Here is a 21,663-nt window from a genome sequence, read left to right as displayed (position 1 = left end):
ATTATCCGAAGATTTCAGGTTCGCGACCCTCGGCCACCGACAACGGCCTTCCAGCTCAAGATTGCAACAGCCATCCAGTTGTTGCAAGACATATGCACCCTTCTAAACATCAATAAGCTCAATTCAGTAGCATACCACCACCAATCGATCGGTGCCTTACAAAATGCGCATAAATCTCTTGGGAATTACATCAGAATTTACTCCGAAAACAAACCAGATAGTTGGTCCGCGTGGATACCATACAGAACCCCATTCGAATTAGTTTTTGGCAAAGAATGCACACTACCATCGAATTTATCTGAAATAAGCGAAACAGATCCTCTGACCAACATAGACGACGATAGCAAACTATTAAAATTTAAATTACAGAAAATACAGTTAGAAGTGAGAAACAAATTAATAGAACGGAAAAACAAAAGAACAAGCACAGCAAACCAAAACAGGGATACAGTTGTTTTCCAACCAGGAGATAAAATTATGATCAGGAAAGAGAACTCCACTAAATTAGACAACAAATAATTACGAAACATCGTACGACTGGAGCGGCTAACGGGCCAGACTCGGGTTACATCCGGTCGCGACCTGGACAGTCCGAACAGCTGACGAGCACCCCGCCGCACAGTCAGCGATTAGCCTGACACACCAGTTCATCAACACCACCAGGCAGTACAAATAAGCCAGCAACGCAGTCGACGGTGTCCAGTTTTGACTTGCACGTACAGTCGGAGTGCGGTTTTGATATAATAAATTCATTTTTCAAACCATACCCCGAGTGTACGTCATTATTAAATATTACGGACCATTCACAATAGAACAAGACAGGCATCCCAATGTAGAGATATGCGTGAACAATAAAAAAGAAATTATACACAAGGACAGAATTAGAAAATTTCACACTTAAACTAAATTTTTCAACTACAGTTCAAAATTTAGAAAAAGAAAAATGAGGCGTGTGGTGGAGCGTGTGAACTGCAAACGCAGCGATAGAACAGGTGCCGCGATGACACCCTGGGAACGCAACATGAGCGGGTATCTCACGACCGAAGCTACGCCGTCACGCGGCTGGCGTCAGGTTGCGTTCCCATGCAATCGGTGCAATGCAGAATGTTTCCAATGCAATCGTCAATAATCAATAAACCAGTCTTTGACTGAACGCAAAAGCGACAACACCTGTGTTCCAATCGAATCCGAAAAGTGTCCCGCTACCGCGGGCACAACAAGGTCAAGCTTTTCGTAAGGGAGAGAAGCGTTAGAGCAAAAGGGGAATTAATAACGTACGCGTGTACTGAGGGCGACCAAAATTATGGTACGTTGTATGGTACGGCATAGTACGTTAAATAAAGAAAGCGGCTACGCCGCTCGCAGATTGATTGTTAAAATTGAACCCTCGACGGGTGAGATCATTTGTTCGAGTTCGACGTTAGGAAAAGATAGCATAATGCCACTCGGGCAATTAGCCAGGAGAGTACGCGAGCCTGCGTACCAATAGGGTGACAACGCCTAGAACGGCTAGGCTAGCACTTCTTAGACTATAAAAGGCCATCGCACACTTTGCGTGGCCTCTTTCTCCAATCATAGCAAGGCATCAAGTCATAGCAAGCCATCATTGCAAGAATCAAGAGTCCTTAGGGAAGGTCCTTCGCATTAGAACGCGAAAAATCGAAGGTGACACTACGGTCCGAGACGGAAAGCACCGACGAGCCAGCTCAATTAGGCGCGAAAAAAGGCGCTCGCCACGAAGTCAAGTTGCACTGTTGTGACACACACCCCGCGGCACGAGCCGTTCCTGCAACCCAGCACCGATTTTTGCGCCAGACCCATGCTGCACCGCCGAAGGAAGCAGGAAAAACATTGCGCCACCCCGTCAAAACACCACGGGACAAATTTGCACAGACGAAGAACTTGTAGAAGCAACGGAGGTCGGAGGAGGAGCAATTGCTTACGAAAAATTGAGTATTAAATATGAAGGAATGGTCATCCGATAACCATTCAACCGCCCGCCCTGCAGCCGAGAAGCCGCCGGACACGCCACCGCCCGCCCTGCAAGCCGCCATGCTCCGAGAAGCCGACATGGAAGCCAGGGTCCGCGCCGAAGGATGGCTCCTCAGAGCCATAGAGTCGCTGGCGCGGACTCTACGGCGACGACGATGGGTCCTACTAATGGACCCATCCACCGACTGGAGGACTAGGTTCCAAATCGCACGTCTGATGTCTGACGGCGATTACCGCCGTCTCATCATAGACGGCGAAGAGGAAACCCTAAGAGGAGGACGAGGAGGCCCCGGAGAATCCGGGCACCTTGGATGATGAGAGATGGGACTAGAGGATGAGGGTCAAAGAGGTAGAAGAGCCAAACCCACCCCCCACCCCCCCGCGAAACCCTTGGAGGGGAAACGTGGGATTAACACTAGTTACGGGGGATTGCTTATTGTGACTTCAAGTGTTTGATCACTCTATGAAGAAAAGAATAATAAATAAGACTCGTTTAGCGAGGTTACTTGTAAACGATAAATGTAATTTTTATATAACAGATTTTTTATATAACAGAACAAGGACAAACAAACAAGGACCACCAGGACCAGGCAACACTCCGTCGCCTCCAGAGGCGACAGCGGGTCATCCTAGACCACCAGCACACCACGTGGGACACCCGCCTTGCAATCGCAAGGTGGATGAGCGGCCCGGAGTGGGAGCGGTGCTTTAACCCCCCAGAGAATGATCCTTGGCTGCCGGAGCCGGAAGAACGGGACCCCCCCCCCCCCCCACCACGAGACCCTAGACGGGGGGTAAACGTGGGATTGATTCCCATCATGCAATGAAAAAAAAACGGAAAGGAAATAATAAAGCTAATACTTTCATGAAAAAACCAAATCCGATTTCGCGTCCCCCTTCCAGCTACGAAAGAAAAGGAGAGGAGTTTGGGGAAGAAAGAAAGGGGTACGCAAGGGATTAGAAAGAAATCGGAGAGGGATACTCAAGGGCGCCAGAGGAACAGAGAGAACTTCAGGCATAGGCACACTCTTTTCACCTCATCTACCCTCTAGAGAAGGCAAAAAAAACGCCGCGTGCCGATTGATTGTTAAGTTGAACACTCGACGTGTAAGATCATTTACTCGAGTTAGGTTCGTCAGTCCGATCGCACAAGGTGATTTAGAAGTAAGTATTTTCCACTTCGGGGAAATATTCCAAGGATCGAGAGTCCTTAGGATAGGTCCTTCGCAAATGAACCGACCACCGAAGAGGACGTGAATTTTAATCGTTCAATTGCTGCAGCATGAAGGGACCACTGGGAACTATATTATAATATTAAAGGAACTAATTTAAGTGAAGAGAAACAACGAGCGAGCCAGAGAAAGCAACAGAATGTGTACAAAGAATTATACAAGGAAACCAATCTGATTGAGTTTAAAAAAAAAATTATTCCAATGGAATTATAAAGAAAGGACTAATTCGTGTCATACAAAATAATTTGAGCAAAATGATTGTACGTAGCGACAGACTGCCTACAGTAGACATTCTACGAGGGGCTCTTATTCAGGCAGAATTTTACTTAAACTCCCGCTCCTCAACTCACATCCCCCTGTCTCACGAAGAAGACGAGGCTCTGACACCATTCCACATTCTAATCGGAAGACCAGGGAATCTTTCGATACCGTTCAATTTCGAAACTAACAAATACAGAGATAATCACTGGCGACTAGCGGTTCACTAGGGGAGATACTTTTGGAACCGCTGGCAAGCAGAATATCTACCGCTCATCGCCCAACGCCCCAAATGGAACAAAAAGACAGAGCCCGTTAGAGTAGGTGATATCGTAGTAATATCAGACATAACCAACGGACGGGGCGATTGGATGAAAGGCAAGGTTATCGAAGTGTCGCAAGGCATCGACAAACAAGTAAGGTCAGTGAGACTCAAGGTAGCGAACAGGATATTCAATCGTCCAGTGACAAAGATAGCCGTGCTAGACGTTTACGTCGCACCAATATTGAAGGATCAATCAGAGGAAGAAAAACAAATAAGTAAAGAGGAGATAGGGCAAGATGCAAATCGAGAGAAAAAAACTAGCACCATCAAATCAAGCGATAGAAGAGAAAGTGTCCAACCACGAGTCGGCTTTTTCTTTATCCCATTAGAAAGAAATTTTTGGTACCTTTGTTCGGTTTCCTTCCGAGATTGACTTCCTTCCCACTGGGTTGGCATCACTTCGACGGAATCGTTCCAAGGAAGTAAACCCATCTCCGACCCCTAACTGGTGTCAGAAGTGGGAATCTCGCGAGTGTAACACAAAGTGGTTAACAGGATATCACCGGAGATCACGCGACAGCAGAGTTTACATCTAGTTGGACGACGCGGCGACATCCCGGAGAACATCTTAAACCCGCTCGCGATTCACCCTATGCTACATTACTTAACGTAAGTAAAGTGCATCCGTACAAACCACATTTGCAATGCCCGAGTCTCGATCAGGCAGTTAATGTGTAAAATGTGCGCGGCAGTTTGCTTCAATAAAAAGCTACATCGTTCCGAATAAACCCATAACTGGACCCCTTGGTGGCTCCAGAGAGAAATTTACCTCGAAATTAAAAAAGTACGAACAGAGGTTAACTTGAAAAAAAACCCTGAGAAGGAAGAAACTTTCCTCCCACATACGAGGCGGCGAACCAGCAGACCTCCACGAACTCTTTCAGCGAACCTGCTGAAGAGTATCCAAGAGCAGGAACTACGATACCAGTAGCACAGTTTACGTGTAGTAAGAGCCCTTTTTACTCCCCTCGAACTAAGTTTAGAACTAACCAAAATGTCGGACACTGCCGCTTGTGCGAAAAGTCCGACGAGACAGATACGCACATGGTCCAATGTGACGAGTGCGACAGGTGGTTCCACCTGGACTGCGCAAAGCTCACCGGACTGCCGCCAAAGACGCAACCCTTCAATTGCATCAAATGCCACTGATGATAAAGCAAAGGCGGCACGAGCACAATGAACGAGTTCCGTTAAGGATTTGAATGTTCAAAGGGACTCTTCAAGTGCTGCAATCATGGCATTGGTAGAAGCACTCAAAATAACGATCGATTTTGGACTCAGAACCTAGTGGAACTGGAACAGAACTTGAACTGGTTTACGGAAGTGTACGAATTTTTTTAAATGTACAGAGGGTTGCCAGCAAATTCTCCACAGTTCGCCCTCTTAGAACGTACCATACGGCGAAAGATTATCGGAGAAGCAGCCGACGTTTTAAATGCGAATAACATAGGATGCGATTGGCAAGATATAAAGAGAACTCTTCTTTTGTACTATAAAGACAAACGAGATCTTATCACATCGTTCAAAAAGTCCCGGGACTACCATAGAGATGGCACTAATAATGCAATTCATATTCCAGGGTTCGGAAGTAGTTTTTTTCAAATGGGTGCCGCGTTTGCGCACATTGGAACAAAAGCCATTATAGCACAGTTCAATCAAAACGATGATTAACTTCAACGAATTAGGCTTTCAACTGCTTCCTCATCCTCCGTACTTACCTAGCGACTACTGGCTCTTTACGGATCTCAAAAAGATGCTCCAGGGAAAAAGATATGGCTCGAATGAGGAGCTGATCGCTGCTACTGAGGGTCATTTTGAGTCAAAAGACAAACCGTTCTACAAACATGGATTTGAATAGTTGGAGAAGTGTGGAATGATTGTATTACACTTTAAGGAGATTATGTTGATGAATAATAAATAGTTTTCATAGTTAGTCCCGGGACTTTTTGAACGATGTGTTAAAACATTAGATTATGAGTTGACTACGATTAGGAAATCGCATTCAGAGAGTCTAAGTAGTTACTATAGCCGTGTGAATGACCTATTATCGCTTATAATAGTCTACATTGATCAGCGAAGCAAGTGACTCGTTATTTCAGAACCCGAAATATAACTGACTATATAACTCTTTTCCGCCTGGTCCGAGTTGGCGATAGCTTTCGGATGCTCACCAATCCCGGATACCAGGTTGTCACGAAAGAACCCTGGGGAGTTCGAAAGAACACGGAAAGATCCCTTTACACTTCGATGGTAAATCTAGAGAATGGCCTAGATTTAAGCCAGCCTTCGAACAAACTCTGCAAGATGCTGGATTTAACGATCTTGAAAATATGAACCGATTGCAAAGACGCTTAAAGGGTAGCACAGAGCGCGCCCGCGAAACAGCTAGCCTAAACACTTTAACCGCGTCACGCCACGGTTGCGCACCAATAGGGTGACAACGGCTAGAACGGCTAGGCTAGCGCTTCCTAGGCTACTAAGGGCAATCGCGCACTTGGCATGGCTTCTTTTCCTCAGTCTTAATCGGCTAGTGAATGTGCGCGGCAGTTTGCTTTTTTAAAAAGCTGTATTGAACGAATAAACCCATAACTCATAAGATAGCCCGCAAAAATCTTATGAAATCCAAAGCATACCGGAAAGAATAATATGATAAATCGGCAAATGACTGGCAGCTCATGTGGGGCGAACAAGTACTATTGCAAGCAAACCCGACAGAAGTGGGACAAAAACTGCAAAGCCTTTGGAAAGGTCCTTACGCCATCATTGACCTCCCAAGCGAACAGACAACAATAATAAGAATAGGGGAAAAAATTGAAAGAGTACATAATAATAGGCTTAAGAAATTTATTGAATGAATAATAAAACCTTTTATCTCGTTTCAGAATGCTAATAGTTAGCTCTATCGTTACAAAAGCGGACGAACCTTCAAGACTTTACATTGACAGCTTAGGAGACACTCTAATTAGACAAGGCACGGTTAATTTCCAATTAACCCTCGCCACAAAACCCATTGACCAACATATCCAATACTTGAACACCGCTATAAGAATGTACTCGAACTCACGCCAAGACTTAGCAAGACAACTTAACTTGAACAATTGCTGCTTGGTAATGAGAAATCTAGAAGCTACTTTCAATACACTGAGTTCGATACAAAACTATGTAAGGGACTTCTTCCCAAGACTTAATAAAAGAAATGTCTGGTCGTGTATCGGGGTGATGGACTCAGATGACCGACGAAGGATAGACGAAAATATGGACAGACTAAGAGGAAACGAAGAGACACTAAAACACCAAGTGCGACTGGAGACATCAGCAACAGACTCGATATACGACATGGTAGCAAATGCGTCAAATCGCATTGACGAAAAACTAAAATGGATCCAGCAAAATACGGAGACAGTCGCAAAAGAGGTCGAGTCAAAGCTGCAACTCACAGATGGGATAAGGGAGATACTAAATGTTGAAGAGGAGCTACTAGAAACTGGAGAGTGGATTTCCCAATTAACCGACAGTATAAAAGGTAAACAAAATTTGATTCTAACCATATTAACCGGACAAGAATATTCCCGGAATTGCTTCAAGGCCTGGAATACACCGTACAAACTAACATAAAAGGAGAAGCAATAATACATTTACGCGTCCCTTTAGTAAAAACGGTAACTTTTGAATCACTCCACGGTATGCTATCCGCTGGGGTACAAGGATCAATTATAACACTTTCCGAAATGGCCAAACCCATCATGATTCTAGACAGAAAAACCGAAACGGGATACATGGCAACCTTAGCAGAATACGAGAAATGTCATAAGATTGGCGATACGAGGATCTGTCAGTTGGAAACCCCACAGGAAACATTAAGGACAGATATATTGAGGACAGATAATATTGCCTCTCAGGATTGTACTTCTTTAACAACTCGAACGCTTGTACAACCAAAATAGTTAAAGCCACCAGAGATACCTGGATAGCAACAATTAATAGGAATGAGTGGCTATACGTAGCACCCTCCAGGACAAAGGTAAAAATTACCCAAGAGGCCAATGTAACCGAATTAGAAATTATTGGCACAGGGAAAATACAAATATCATGGCAGATGATTCTGAGAACGGACAACGTAGTAATAACGTTCTACGATTATAAGAAGAGGAGCCACCAACATTCTACCAGAAATAAAGGAGTTGAATTTCTCCAAATTCACGCCAGAGGTAATCCAAAATAGCAAAATACCTCCTATAAACGAATCGAAATACGAATTTATATCGAACAAAAATTTGTTTGACATAGGAATCGACGTAAGAACGCTAGACGAGGGACAATTTAGCTTAGAGAACCTCAAATACGCCCCGTTAGAAAATCCGTCGATGACCACCACGTCCCTACTCATTATATGTGGTATAATAACAGTCTCGGTATTAGGATTCCGAGGCAAGATATCGTGTTGCAAACGTGAAGGCGACACGTGATACTATCAACCCACGGGCACGAGCTGCAAGAAATTAAGGATAGCTCAGTGCACGAAAGTCACCTAGTTCGAGTAATATAAAAGTGAAAAAAATACACATTATACAATTAAAATCAGGATCCAAACTACAGCAGCAATACCCTGGAGGAACACGGTCATCTAGCCCCGTTGCGTTGCGAGTCCGAACCACCACGCCACCGCACCTACCAGCTTGATGCTATTTCCGTGAAGCCGTCCGTGAAGCTTCACTGAGGGAGGGGGAGTTGAAACGATCCTACTCACCACAATTGCGGGTCGTGTGATGAGCGTCCTGTCCCCCACGCAGAGACGCCGACCGGCACCAACATCCCCAGACGGCCAGCAACATCGGCGATCGGCCGTTCGGCTTCCAGCTGCGGTTCTGCCCGCTAATTTTTGTAACCCCGTTCTTTCAGCTGCGAGTTTTCAGATTTTCAGTATCCCGTTACACAAGCTTACCGATAGTGCCGTGTTCGGGGACAGTCTCAAGTATCCGAAGAACGAAGATCCGTCATCACATCACACACTCACCACCACCACTAAACACCAGGGACACCAGCCGGGGTTGGGGTCACAGCCGTCGCTAGGGCACACGGGTCACTTGGGTCAGTATCACCAGCTGCAGCAGCAGCAATAGCACCACGTGCAACACCCACACGCATCACACACCACAACTGGTAGCATAGACATACTACAGGACCCCCAGGACTTCCGTCCCAACTTTCCACTACAAGATGTCCGCAATTTGTATCCTGCCGCCCATCTAGGTGCCAGCATCGCGGCCAAGGGCCAGATCGAGAGCTTCCTCAAATCGGAGCACGGAGCGAAGCTGAAGGACGAGTCGCTGGTGGGGCAACTGTTGGACGACCAGTCGTCGGGAGCAGCAGCCTCCCGGCCCGGCCACTATCACCAGCTGGAGCAGACGAAGGAGGACAGCGCGCTCGAGAAGAAGCCAAGCACCCGGTGGACCTGTTCGGCAACCCGAACCGCCCACCGATTACGACCGCTGCGATTGAAGGCTGTAGCAGAACTGAGCGGCTCGACGCCGTGTCGCTGTGTCGAACGGTTTCCACTGTACATGATCGTTCGTTTTTTTTTGTTGACGTCAGCGGTCCTGGACTGAAGGAATCCAACACGGCGGGAAGAGTAAGGAACATTGCCGGTCCGGAATGTACATGGCTGAATTCAGCGTCGCTACTTCGTGGTCGCGTTTCCGTTTGCATCTGGCTGGGTTATGATTTTGCATCACCCGCATTCTTTGTTTATGTGATGCGTGATGGTGTGAAGAGGCTTGGCACATGGCACATAACTATACTTTCCGATCTTCCAGGTTCATGCAACCGTCGTTCTATTTGGGGGTTATCTTAGTTTAGTGCAGTTCATTGCATAGGAGTCGAGTTGCCGTATGTTACGATCGCTGATTAGTAAAGATTAAAAGACGGTAAAGTAAATCGTCGTCGAAGGCAGTGTCGAAAATCGGTGATCGCGACGTACAGCAATGCATGCCTCTTACACTCGCAGCGCTGACGAATAATTGTGATGGAACCGAAGCAATAATCAATCTGTCGTTCATGCTCGTTTCTAAAAAGAACTTTGAAAATCAACGATGAAAATGAAAAATTAAATTTTCTTTTAAATTTTTTAATTATTCTTTAATTTTTTATTAAATCATCAAGTTTGTACTTTGCGTCATCATGCGTCAAACACAATACTTTTCAGCAGAATAATAAAATGTATTTCAAAATGCTGACACTAACAGCTCAAGATATACACACGCTGTAACTTCGGACGGAAACGAGCGCGACAACTGCAACTAAAGCTGGTGAGGCCACGGGCCGAACGATCGCCAAAACCGTCACTCCAGGACCCACGGCGAATCGAATTACGCGCGACGCGACGGTGGCCGACCCAACGATCGGAACGAGGATGGCGCTGCGACGGAAAATGCCGCGGTCAGGAGAACTAAGCAATCGCGACAGCAGCAACCGGCGCGATAAGTGACGACCACCAGCATGAACGGCAAAAATGCTGACGCGCCGACACATCGAACCGAGAGCCGATGTTAAAGCAGGACCTAGGCGGCGGGAGTCGGGCGAGAGAGCGAACCTTGGCGCAAAGTTAACTGTAAAATAAAGTTAGCCGGGACTTTTGCCGCCAATTGTCCAAATTGTTGCGAACTTAAATTGGTATCCGAAGGCTCCGCAATTCACCCGACCACGTCAGATTCACAGTAAGTATTTTTTCCCCCCCTAAGGACTGCGTAGGTTATCGACCCAGTGCGCGATCCTTGCACTACAACCTACCTACAGCACCCGGCAACCAACCAAACCCGGAACAACGCGCGCGTGCGTGCCCTGAAATGTCATTTTCCATGATGTACAGATTTTAAAATAATTTACTCCTTACGGCATCATTTAGTGGAACTAAAGAAGAGCATTGAGAACAGGTGTACACATTTGATCACCTGATAAATACGGCCCATAAAAAATCTATCTAGCGGGCCAGACGAACCGTAAATCCGGGCGTAAACATGTCAAAAAGATCCCGCCTATGTCAAATCGTATATGATAGGATTCGAATCCGCACACTCAAAAACGATTTGACGTTAAAGATTAACGTGAAATCGTTTTTTTTTTTCACTTCGTGTGGCCCTCCAGTATAAAATTTCATTCATCCACTCATCACTCATCCCGCCTTAAGCCATTTTAACTAACAAGTCGGCGTGCCAAACTATTCTTGCAGTCCGTAAACAGATCGCTAGGCAGCTCATACGCTGAAGAAACGCTTGCCATAGCAACAACGAGCCGTCGTTGTATGCAGAAAAAGCCGCGTCGAACTTATCGGTTGGGTTTTTACTTGTTCAGCGTAAAAAGAGCGCTTCGGCTGCCCAGCGCTCGAGCATCAAGCCCTTGAAAGAGATTTAATTTCTCTGGCAAACGTGGGCTTTGACATGGGACTCTTCATTCAAGGGCACGGTTGACAACACCAGAGAGAAAAGCGACAAATGCACTCACGGCTGTCCTTCAAAAATATTCCAATTATTACCAGACATGGAAACTTAAAATTAACGACACAAAATCTGAGGCCATATACAGGGTATTTCTCTAACGATGCATGATTTCATTTGGTTATAAACAAAAAACGGCTGAATATTTTTTAATGGTTGAACATTTGTTTGAAAGGTTCATTCATGACATTTATGTATAAAATATTATTTTGGTTGCAGAAAGCTGGGAAATATTAAAAATTTATTTCCAAAGTCGTATGTCGCCAAATCATTCGTCAAAAGCACATTTCATTGAAGAACATTTCCACCTCTGTGGCTATGTTAATCAGCAGTATTGTGGTTCGGAAAACCCACATATCGTGCAAGAGAAGCCAATGCACCCACAACGAGTGACTGTTTGGTTTTTCGACGAAATTGAAGCTGAGAACTTGAACGGCGTTTGGTTTGAACAGGACGGCGCTACGTGCTATACAGCGTCAGCCACAACCGATATTTACTAGGCTGCTCATTAAGTTCTGAGCTTTTTCAACAGAGAGCACTGCTACGAGGCTGATTTTTTTTTGTGATATTGGTACACTCTCTAAATGAACTTATGGAAACTTTCATTTCAATCGGTCACTTACTTTTTTTTTACAAGCCTTTTAGCATCGACAATATTTTTGTCACGTCACAGTATGCTTTACAGCTGCTATGACGTCATCATTTGATGAAAAACGCATTACGCGCAGGATTTTTTTAGGTTTGAAAACAGATGGAAGTCGTTAGGGGCCAAATCTGGTGAATAGGGTGGATACTTCAACAATTCGAACTTTAATTTATGGATTTTTGCCATTTTCGAAATGCTCTTCTGAGCGTTGCCCTGATGAAAGAGGTTGTCTTTCTTCTGCAAACCGGGTCTTTTTTCATGAATTTTCGCTTTCAGTTGCTCTAAAATGTTACAAAAATAATCGAAATTTATTGCTTTATCAATTTACAAGTAATCCGCCAGCAAAATTCCATTCGCATCCTACAAAACTGATGCTAACATCTTTTAAGGCAATTTCTGGACAAACTCGTTTCGGAACTGAAGAAAAAGGTTCATACCACTTCTTAACCTATTGTTTTGATTCAGGATCATGGTGATAGACCTAAGTCTCATCCCTAGTGATGATTCATTGCACAAAATCCACTTTATCCTATCGAAAACGCTTAAAATGTTGTCAAGAAAGATGCTTTATAATGCGTTTGTAGCAAATGCGGCACCCATTGTGCAAACAGCTTTCTCGAACCCAAAACTTCAGTCAAAATATTGGTTATACTGCTCAATGAGTTGGCTAGGTCTTGTACTTAATTTATTTCAGTGATTGGACGATTTTCAAAAACGATGTCCAGTATTGTTTTACGATTTCAGGTGTTGTGTCTGTTTTTTGACTTTTTTTACATGGATTGTCTTGAAGGCTACTACGACCACGTCTAAACTCATAACTGCTCTTTTACCCACCTAATTAAAGGTGAAGAGTCCTTATATACTTTCAATATTCGTTCATAATTTTCCTTTGCTTTTAAACCTTCCAAAAATAAACATTCAATCACTGCACGATACTTGATTTTTTCCATTGTGAAAAATACTGTGACATGTCGATACTAAATGACTTGTAAAAAAAGAACCAAGTGACCGATTGGAATGAAACTTCACATACGTTCATTTGAAGAGTGCACCAATAACACAAAAAAAAAATCAGCCTCGTAGCAGTGCCCTCTGATAAAAAAGCTCAGAACTTAATGAGCAGCCTAGTATGTTATGCGAACATACCAGCAGCCATTGAAAACCTTAAGACCGAAATTCAAGTTGCTGTTGACGAAATAGGATCAGATACAATCGAAAATGTACTCAATAATAGGTCGAGCGAATCAGCCAGTCGTGGTAAACATTTTACCAAAATTGTTTTAGTTTTTCAAATAAATGGAAGAAATAAACCTTCAAATAAATGTTGAACCAATAACAAATATTCAGCCATTTTTTGTTTATAACCAAATGAAATCATGCCTCGTTAAAGAAACACCCTGTACTTCACAAGATGCACAAGCCAACGCCGAATCCCAAGCCGTTGTCCAAAAATTAAATTCTATGGAAACAATCTGCAACATATTTAGGAGTACTCCTTGATAAGCGTCTAACCTTCCAAACACATATGGAAAGCATAGGGTTCAAATGTGAAAAAATATTCAGAAACACTTACTGTTTCATCAACAGAAGATCCAAACTATCAATAATAAACCAAATCCTTATCTACAAATCGTTAATCAAACCAATCATGTCATACGCAGCCCCCTCTGGTCCAGCTGTGCTCAAACACACCACCAAAAACTCCAAACAATCCAGAACTAATTTCCAAAAACCATCCTCAACCTACCTCCATGGCACAGAACAACAGACATTCACAAAATGGGCAACATCCCCACTTTCCACCAACACATTGCAAAGTTGACACAGAATTTCCATCAAAACAACAGAATAGTTCAGGAAACAGGACACACAACTACCCAACCTGCTGAACCAAATGTAAATAAGTCAGAAAATAAGCCAAATAATCTTAAGTTAGATAAGGAAATAATTAAGTTATGTTTAAGTTACGTTAAAACCAACCAGCGAAGGGTTTTTTCTTGCAAAAGTTTTCCTGCATCTACGTCTCCAGTCACCAACAAAGGTCGATTAACGAGAAATGCGTTACCGCCAGACTAAGTTGTCAGCGTCCTCTGTCCTTACGGCATAGATCCTCTTCGCAATCTTTTACAGTCGAATTGGCCAGAAACAAACCCCTGTTGTTGGTCATTGGAGAATCATCATTATTACGATTGTTTATTGAATTATGTGCCTCGAATGCGGAGCGGAGCCGATGCCAAAACGATCGACTGCGCGCGCGCTACCTAAGTGCCTCGAAGAGGTCGATGAAATAAATAAATCGATGAACTACGAGCTAGACGAAAGTAATGAAAACACGGGGAAACGGTAACGGTAACACCTGCCGCTCCCTAACCTAACCAAATGCTTGCATTCCTCGAGTTTTGGGCCACCTGCCCACCTGGGAGCAACCTGGGTCCCTTCAGGGCTTCAGATCTTGAAGCTGATGCTGTACGGACGGTCGTTGAAGTGCGGTATGCGCGGCAACGGATACGGAGCTTTCACACCGAGCCGCACGTGCAGGGGGATGCGGCGTACTGGGCGAAACTTTTGCGCGTTGGACACGATCGGTGGGCGGTTCGGGTTGCCGGACAGGTCGACGGGATGTTTGGCACTTTGCGCCTTCAGGTACTCTATCTGCTGCCGAAGCGCCTCCTTCTCGAGCGCGCTGTCCTCCTTCGTCTGCTCCAGCTGGTGATAGTGGCCGGGCCGGGAGGCTGCCGCTCCCGACGACTGGTCGCCCAACAGTTGCCCCACCAGCGACTCGTCCTTCAGCTTCGCTCCGTGCTCCGATTTGAGGAAGCTCTCGATCTGGCCCTTGGTCGCGATGCTGGCACCTAGATGGGCGGCAGGATACAAATTGCGGACATCTTGTAGTGGAAAGTTGGGACGGAAGTCCTGTGGGTTAGGGTTGTCTATGCTACCAGTTGTGGCGTGTGATGCGTGTGGGTGTTGCACGTGGTAGTGGTGGTGCTGTTGCTGTTGCTGTTGCTGGTGATGCTGCTGTTGCTGGTGATACTGGCCCAAGTGTCCCGTGTGTCCTAGCGACGGCTGTGATCCCAACCCCGGCTGGTGTCCCTGGTGTTTAGTGGTGGTGGTGAGCGTGTGATGTGATGACGGATCGTTCTTCGGGTACTTGAGGTTGCCTCCGAACACGGCACTATCGGTAAGCTTGATGTTCTTCACGTCAAAGTCGGTAGCGAACTTGCCACCCGGCGCTAGCGACAGGGACGACTTCGGGAACTTGGACTTTAGACCCGGAGCTCGCTCACCGGACACCTCGTGGCTCTCGGCCACGGTCGGGCTGGCACCGAAATGACCAAAGTACGTCGACGAGGACGACGGTGAGCCGTATTTCGGGCCAAAGCTCGGCCCTGAGTGCAAGCTACTGGGCGGCAGGCCCACTAGTCCCGACTCATCGCTGTCGACCTCGTACGCCGACCCATACGGCGGTCCGTCCGGGCCATTACCTAGCAGTCCCTCGCCGAAGTGTTTCAGGGTGTTGAGGGTCGACTTGACGAGCGGGGGTGGTTCGGCAAAGTTGAACTTGGAGCCCTTGGAGCCCTGAAATCCGTGCTGCTGCTGCTGCTGGTGCTTGCCGTACGCTTCCTCGAAGCCTCCGAACACGTTGCCGCCATCGTGCTCCAGCGCTAACTTCGTCTTCGTCCCTTTTCCTTTGCCCGCTCCTGCTGCCAGACTGCTGCCGGCCCCGTCCTCGTACTTGAACGGCACTTTCTTGACCTTGCCGTCCAATCCGCTCGCAGTGAACGACGTACTGGCCGCGAGCGGGCGATACTTGCTCGAAGCGCCGCTCACTTTGCTTTTCGACGACGACGACGAGTGTCCCAGGCTGGAGTAGACATCATACTCGGTCGAGTCATCCAGATGGGCGAGCTTGCTGTTCACCTTACTGCCACTGGTTGCTGGTGAATGTGATATCGAGAATTTGCTGCTAATCGCCGACGAGGACGCCGACAGGGTTGGCGTCAGCTTCAGCTTCGAACCGAGCAGAGAGGCGTTACTATGCTGGATTCCTGCTGCGTTCCCCAGTGATCCTTTGGGCTTGGCGTAATCCCCGGCCAGAAAGTCAAACGGGCCCTGCTTGCGCTCCTTGTTGCTGGCGTAGGTCGTGGGCAGCAGACCATTGGTCTTGTGGTTCTTGAAACCAGCGCCATATCCTGGGGACTCCTCGTCCGAACCGTGCGCTCCGTGGAAGTCGCTGCCCGCGGACAGCTTCGTACTGCCGAAGCTGTACTCGGAGAATGACTGCTGAAGAGACCGTACCGTAAGGGAAAAAGCATTTGTTTCGAGCGTAGCGTTGAACCGTTGCGAGCTGCAAACCTACCGACAGTTTTTCGCCATCCGCTGCGAAGCTCCCGGACGGAGCCGCATCGGTTCCAGTGTTACCGGCGATCGAAAACGAGTCGCTCACGGTGTAGAGATCCTTCCCGGGCGTCTTGATCTTCGTTTCCGAGCCCTCGCTGTCGTCGGTGGTGGCTGCCTGCGTCGTGGAGGGTTTCGCCCGGCGAAACAGGGGCCGCCGCCGCTCGGCTGCCTCGGCCGATGCTACACTCAGCTCGGACACGATTGCCATCACCACCACCGGCAACGTGAGTGTAAGCTGGAAGAGTAGCTGATGGTTAGTTCCTTTTCCACGGCAGTATTAGACGCGACGCGCACGCGTCGATGATTAAAATAATCAGTTTCTTGTTCACTCTTTTTTGTAATCTTTAAAAGAACGGACTGGGCCGTATTTATATTCGGTCTAGGAATTAATTCTTGTGGTTTTTATTGGACATTTGTGACCTAACTACAACAACAAAACGTATGACTACCGCAATCAAAGTATTGGCTTCCATCTTTTAGGTAGCTCCTCGATTCCGTGTCGATAGAACTTCTTATTATTTTTACCGATCCACTCAGGGAGCCTTTTTTCAAGAATTTTTAATAAGTTAACTCCTGTGCTGCCAAATCGTTACATCATGCAACGGAACAAATACTAGTCCAAAAGAGTAACATCTGGTGATACAGCGGGGGGGTGGGGGTAAACAGTTCCCATCCGACATTTTCGCTGGTTTTGGCCGGTTTTGCGATGATTTGGCCGGTTTCGCGATAGGATTTGGCCGGTTTTGCGATGTGGGGTCGAGCGTTGTCATGTTGAAAAATCAGCTGCTCATGTCTTTTATCCCATCCTCGTCGTTTTATGGACATAGCTTTGCTTCAAATGCATTAATTGTTGTTTATGAGATTGTCCTTCAATAATTTCATTAGGTTCTGAAAGCTCATAGTACACTACACCTTTCATATCCCACCATATGCACAGTATAACCGTTGCACAATGAATATTTCGCTTAGGCTACGGTGCACATGGTTCACCAAGCTGTATCCATACCTTTTCAGGTTTAGGATTCAAGTAATAACTCCTTTACATCACCAGTGACGATTCGGTATAAGAATAGTAATGAAAGTACTGAAAATGAAAGCAGTAATGAAAAAGTACTCCCCGCAAAAACGCTTTACCAAGAACAAAGCACGACATTTTCAGATGCTCAAAACAGGTGTTGTTTACACTTTGACCAAACAATCAGTACTGCGTTAGATGCGTAATGACAGTAGCTGTCAAACACATATTTCATAAAAAAGATATGTGTTATATTTAGTGAGTAACGCCATCTCTTGTAAAACCGCAAGAATGAACTCCTAGACCTAATAAAGTAATCAGTTCGATCAAAAATATTCGACATTAAACGGTTGAGCCCGTAAACAATCGAAGGTCGCTCGCGATGGTCACAGCGAGTGTTTCGAAAACCCTTTAATCACCCATCGACCCATCTGCTCAAGTGGCTATTCCATCCCACTGGACTGTCAAAGTCATCCAGATCTTGGTGGTGGGCCCTTTCCACTGATTAGACGATTTTGGTTCGTGATGATCGCATATGCATTTCCTAGAACAACCCAACCCCCTTCTAACATCAACAACGTTCCGGGGATCAACAGTCACGTAGGTCCCCGCTTCCCTTATTGTTCCGCACCTATTCCACATCGAGCAGCTTGGAACAACATTATTCGACGCGCTCGAAGCGTAGCGAACGCAGTGGCGATAACTTATTGAACCCAACGCCACGCTTTCCGCGGTTCAGCCGAATCACCCGCCAAGTCAGTTCCGTGCTAGAGTTCAAACGAATAGCATCCTACTACAGCTCTACAGCTTCTACGTTTCCGTAGCCCCTTTGACGATGAAGAGTATTGTGACGCTCGCCGTGGTAGGTGTGCTTCTCAGTGTGCTGTCCACCGAGGCGTACGTATACATCAATCCCGACGCCAAAAGTCCTGGTACGTGTTCGAAACGAAGCGACGCCGCGTATCGCCGACTGGTCATATAATCGCGCCTATATCTGCTTCTCCGGAAAATTGCAGATCAAGATGGGCACTGTTACGACAAAGAAACGCAGATCACGTTCCCGGTCGGGGAATCACGCCAGCGCCCCGAGCGCTGTGAGTCAATGCGCTGCGACGATCGCTACTCTCTGAGTGTGGCTGGGTAAAGCTTTCCGGCAGACGGGTTTCGGAGCGAACTGTCAAGAACTAAGCTAGCTTCCTTCGGTTTTTTTTTCCCAGCTGTGGCGTTATGATGGGCGGACCCGGTGTCATCATCAGCAAAACTGACTACTCGAAACCGTACCCCGACTGTTGCCCCCATGCAGTGATGAGCGAGGAGAACTTAGTCTAGGGCTAGCCGAACCGCTAAAAACAAGTGAAATAAATTGGATTCTTGACGTACTTCTGTGGTGTACCTCTGTGGCGTAGGGTTGGAGAGTTGAACCCTGGCTCGAACCCTGTGAAAATAACCCATTCTTCTGGGTCTGTTCCGTTGCGAAACTTCCTCGTCGTCGTCGTCGTCGTCTGGCCTATATGAATTGGGCCATGCACGCTCCAGCGCTCCTTCGCCTTATCTCCTCGTTGGTTGATCATCTCACGGGCACGGCCGCCTGCTCTCTACCCACATCGAGAGCGTGGCCAACGGGCGGGCGAGCGCAGCTCATTTTCCTATCAGCTCACCACCCCAAAGCCAATTGGTTCACCGACCATCGCGAAGCGCGGAGCGTTTTCTTTTTTCGCGTAACCCATCGAGTTCCACCACCTAAACCCCCGAGCACCCCTTCCCCCCCCCCCCCCCCCCCCCCCAACACTGCGGTCGTTTTATCGCTTTTTGCTTATCCGTCGCGTCATTATGAGCTGGCTCAACTTGATTTCCATGAAACCGCAGCAGTGCGCTAGAAGTAACACACAAATACACGGCGGCGGCGCACGCTATATTTCGAAAATGGAAAGTTTATCTGAATTCAAACGCCATTCCCCCCCCCCCCCCTTCTTGGCAACCATTCCTCATTGAACCCACTCCTCATAGTACCGCCTTCAGTTCCAGCGAAACCTCGCGCGTTCTTTGGTACCTCCGCGGGAGCACCCGCGAGAGCCAACAATGGCTTCCGAAATTTGGAACCGAAAGCGAAATCGGATGGGAAAACAATCGAAGGAGGACGCATTCGGAAACCCCCGAAAGGGGGGGGAGGGGGCGGGGGGTGCCAATCGCTGCCCATGAGTGCGATTGGGTTGCGTTTGAATGTACAACAGACTCATGTTCCCGTTTCGGACCATTTTAATGACCGAAACCGGACCGATACAATCGTTTGATCGTTCCATAAGCTTGTTTGTGTGTGTGAGTGTGTGTGGTTGTGTGTATTTTCCCGGTGCATTTTCGACGTATTGAAAAGGTGCTTGTGAGGGTTTGATTATAGGGAAGTTCCTTCCTTTCGGCTCTGGCCGAATGTTTTTATGTATTTATTACACTAATTCTTTTCCCGGGCCCGACGGCGGCGGCGCATTGGAGCCCGTTTTGTCGCCAGACCGATGTGGCGTTCGAATTAATCCCAGATCCCATCGAAAAACCGTACCTAAACAACTTTCCATTTCATCTGGTTTGCTGGTTTCACCGTGCGAGTCCTCCACCCCTGCTGTTAGGTTGCGTCACGCAATCAAACTGCGGACTTTCCCGGCATGAAACTCCAGAACTCCAGAAGGCCCTTATGGAAGGACCAGGTTCATAAGAAGGGTGCCCGAAAGGTGTGAGGAGAGCACAGATAAATGTCAACCAGGCCAAGTGGCCAGGCATGGCAAAGTTGATTTCAGAGCATGAAAAATGCTCGATTTGCGTACTTCCAAAAGCACACCTGAGATCTGGAGAAGAATCACTATTCCTGTAACCAAGTGTAAAGCTCAAGTAAAGCTATTCAGTAAAACAGCTACAGACACCGTACTTCCGGAACTGCCTCAGAAGTAGGTAGGCAGTATCATTGAAATATCATTGAACTTCCGGCCATGGCCAGACCAATCAGCTCAGAAGTTCTCCACAACTCCGTACGACTCGACTTTTGGAGGCCGTTTTTGGGGTTATGGGTGTGGAGTTGATTGATGATGTGCAACCTGATCGCCCCAGGCATGCCTACACTCTAGGTCTAGGTAAAGCTAGGTCCAGGGAAGATCTCTACGAGCCTCCTCAGAAACACTCACACGTACCAAGCGCATGGTTAGTGCGTCAGATAACAGTTGCAGTCCGTCAGAACACACGGCACTCCGCCGCCGTCAGAACACACACACGCCGGTGCGCGCGCACACAAACAGAAACACCAAGATACACCAAAACTCCCAGCCAATATCCTTGCGCTTCCGGCACACACAGTGATCGCGAGGAAACGACACCACACCGGATGATAATCTGACCGAAACTAACGCAATATCCAGCACTTCCGATCGGTTTTATAGCCTTTCTACTGCTCTCAGGCTCACAGACGATCGGCGATCGTCGACACCAGCGCGCCCAACAGCAGCACTTCCGCACTTCGCACCTCACGAGGCAAAACGTGGGGAGGTGGGGGGAAAGGTAGAGAAACAAAAACTAAACCACACACACACACGGGAGAGGGGGAGATGACCAGCTGAGAGTTGCTGGGGGAAGCTAAGCCCCCCAAACCCAAACTCCGCGATTCGGTGCACAATTCTTCCTCCCGGGCAGGGCCACCTCACACACGCACGCACTATGCACCCGCCGCCGCCGCAGCCATCTCCCACGTCGCTTTCGCCTCATCTCCCTCTTTCGCTCTTTCAGTGTAGCGTATGTATCTCTCTCTCTCTCTCCATACTCCGGGACATTATCTCTACCGGGTAACCTATTCAGAGGCCCCAGAGCTCCTCGAGCACAGCGCGGCCGGCCGGGCGGGAAGTACCCTGGCGCTGAATACTTACCGGTTTTTGCTCATTACGTCGTCCCCTCAGCCTTACCCGTACCACCACGCACCCTGTTGGTCACTCCTTTCAATCTTGATCTCTCTCTCTCTCACCCACTCTCTCTTTCATTATTTCTCTTTCTATATCTTACTTTCTCTATATCTCCTTCTCTCTCTCTGCCTCTTTCTCTCTCTCTTTCTCTCTGTTTCTCTCTCTCTCTAGTGGCGTGTAACAGAGAACGGAAAACGGGAAACGAGTCAACGAAAACAACGTCGAGTATCGCGAGGCGACAACTTGGCCGAGAGTTTCCCCGGAGCACTACGGAAATGCGAAGAGCGCCAACCTGCTGCTGAGCGAACTAACTGCAGCTGCAGTAGAGCAGTAGGTTGGGTTAGCTAGGGCACCGAAGCACGAATGGTAGCT

The 21,663-nt window shown here is 47.2% G+C and overlaps 3 protein-coding genes across 4 annotated transcripts in view; 1 reads left to right on the top strand and 2 right to left on the bottom strand.

Moving 5' to 3' along the window:
* The window catches only part of LOC128274223 (uncharacterized), a 305,029-nt gene that overhangs the window by 30,537 nt on the left and 252,829 nt on the right, over positions 1-21,663 (bottom strand). The window lies entirely within an intron of this gene.
* LOC128275287 (uncharacterized) lies at positions 14,349-17,497 on the bottom strand. The gene is made up of 4 exons (XM_053013781.1): positions 17,479-17,497; positions 16,304-16,605; positions 15,115-16,224; positions 14,349-14,940 (listed from the first exon to the last, which is right to left on the bottom strand). Exons 1-4 carry the CDS (start codon positions 17,495-17,497, stop codon positions 14,389-14,391), a joined length of 1,983 nt encoding a protein of 660 aa, XP_052869741.1. The 3' UTR covers positions 14,349-14,388.
* On the top strand, positions 17,993-18,735 carry LOC128274233 (uncharacterized). 2 transcript variants are annotated; one of them, XM_053012365.1, is made up of 4 exons: positions 17,993-18,114; positions 18,184-18,291; positions 18,376-18,499; positions 18,577-18,735. In XM_053012365.1, the coding sequence occupies exons 2-4, from the start codon at positions 18,195-18,197 to the stop codon at positions 18,686-18,688; spliced, it is 333 nt and encodes a 110-aa protein (XP_052868325.1). In that variant the 5' UTR covers positions 17,993-18,114; positions 18,184-18,194; the 3' UTR covers positions 18,689-18,735. The 2 variants fall into 2 exon arrangements, with proteins under 2 accessions (XP_052868325.1, XP_052868316.1); XM_053012356.1 differs by lacking the exon at positions 17,993-18,114 and having other exon boundaries at positions 18,132-18,291.

This window comes from Anopheles cruzii, chromosome X (genome assembly GCF_943734635.1).
Source record: "Anopheles cruzii chromosome X, idAnoCruzAS_RS32_06, whole genome shotgun sequence".
Taxonomy (NCBI): Eukaryota; Metazoa; Arthropoda; class Insecta; order Diptera; family Culicidae; genus Anopheles; species Anopheles cruzii.
Note: the sequence above shows the minus strand (reverse complement) of the source record. Positions and strands in the feature narration are given on the sequence as shown.

Excerpts from the sequence above, each read along its gene's own strand:
- LOC128275287 (XM_053013781.1), bottom strand. Across the intron at positions 16,225-16,303 it reads CGGATGGCGAAAAACTGTCG|TCATTCTCCGAGTACAGCTT; the intron begins GTAGGTTTGCAG and ends TCTCTTCAGCAG. Across the intron at positions 14,941-15,114 it reads TCAAGCTTACCGATAGTGCC|CAGCAACAGCACCACCACTA; the intron begins GTGTTCGGAGGC and ends CAGCAACAGCAA.
- LOC128274233 (XM_053012365.1), top strand. The coding sequence starts at position 18,195 with ATGAAGAGTATTGTGACGCTCGCCGTGGTAGGTGTGCTTCTCAGTGTG. Across the intron at positions 18,292-18,375 it reads TCCCGACGCCAAAAGTCCTG|ATCAAGATGGGCACTGTTAC; the intron begins GTACGTGTTCGA and ends GGAAAATTGCAG. Across the intron at positions 18,500-18,576 it reads TACTCTCTGAGTGTGGCTGG|CTGTGGCGTTATGATGGGCG; the intron begins GTAAAGCTTTCC and ends TTTTTTTCCCAG.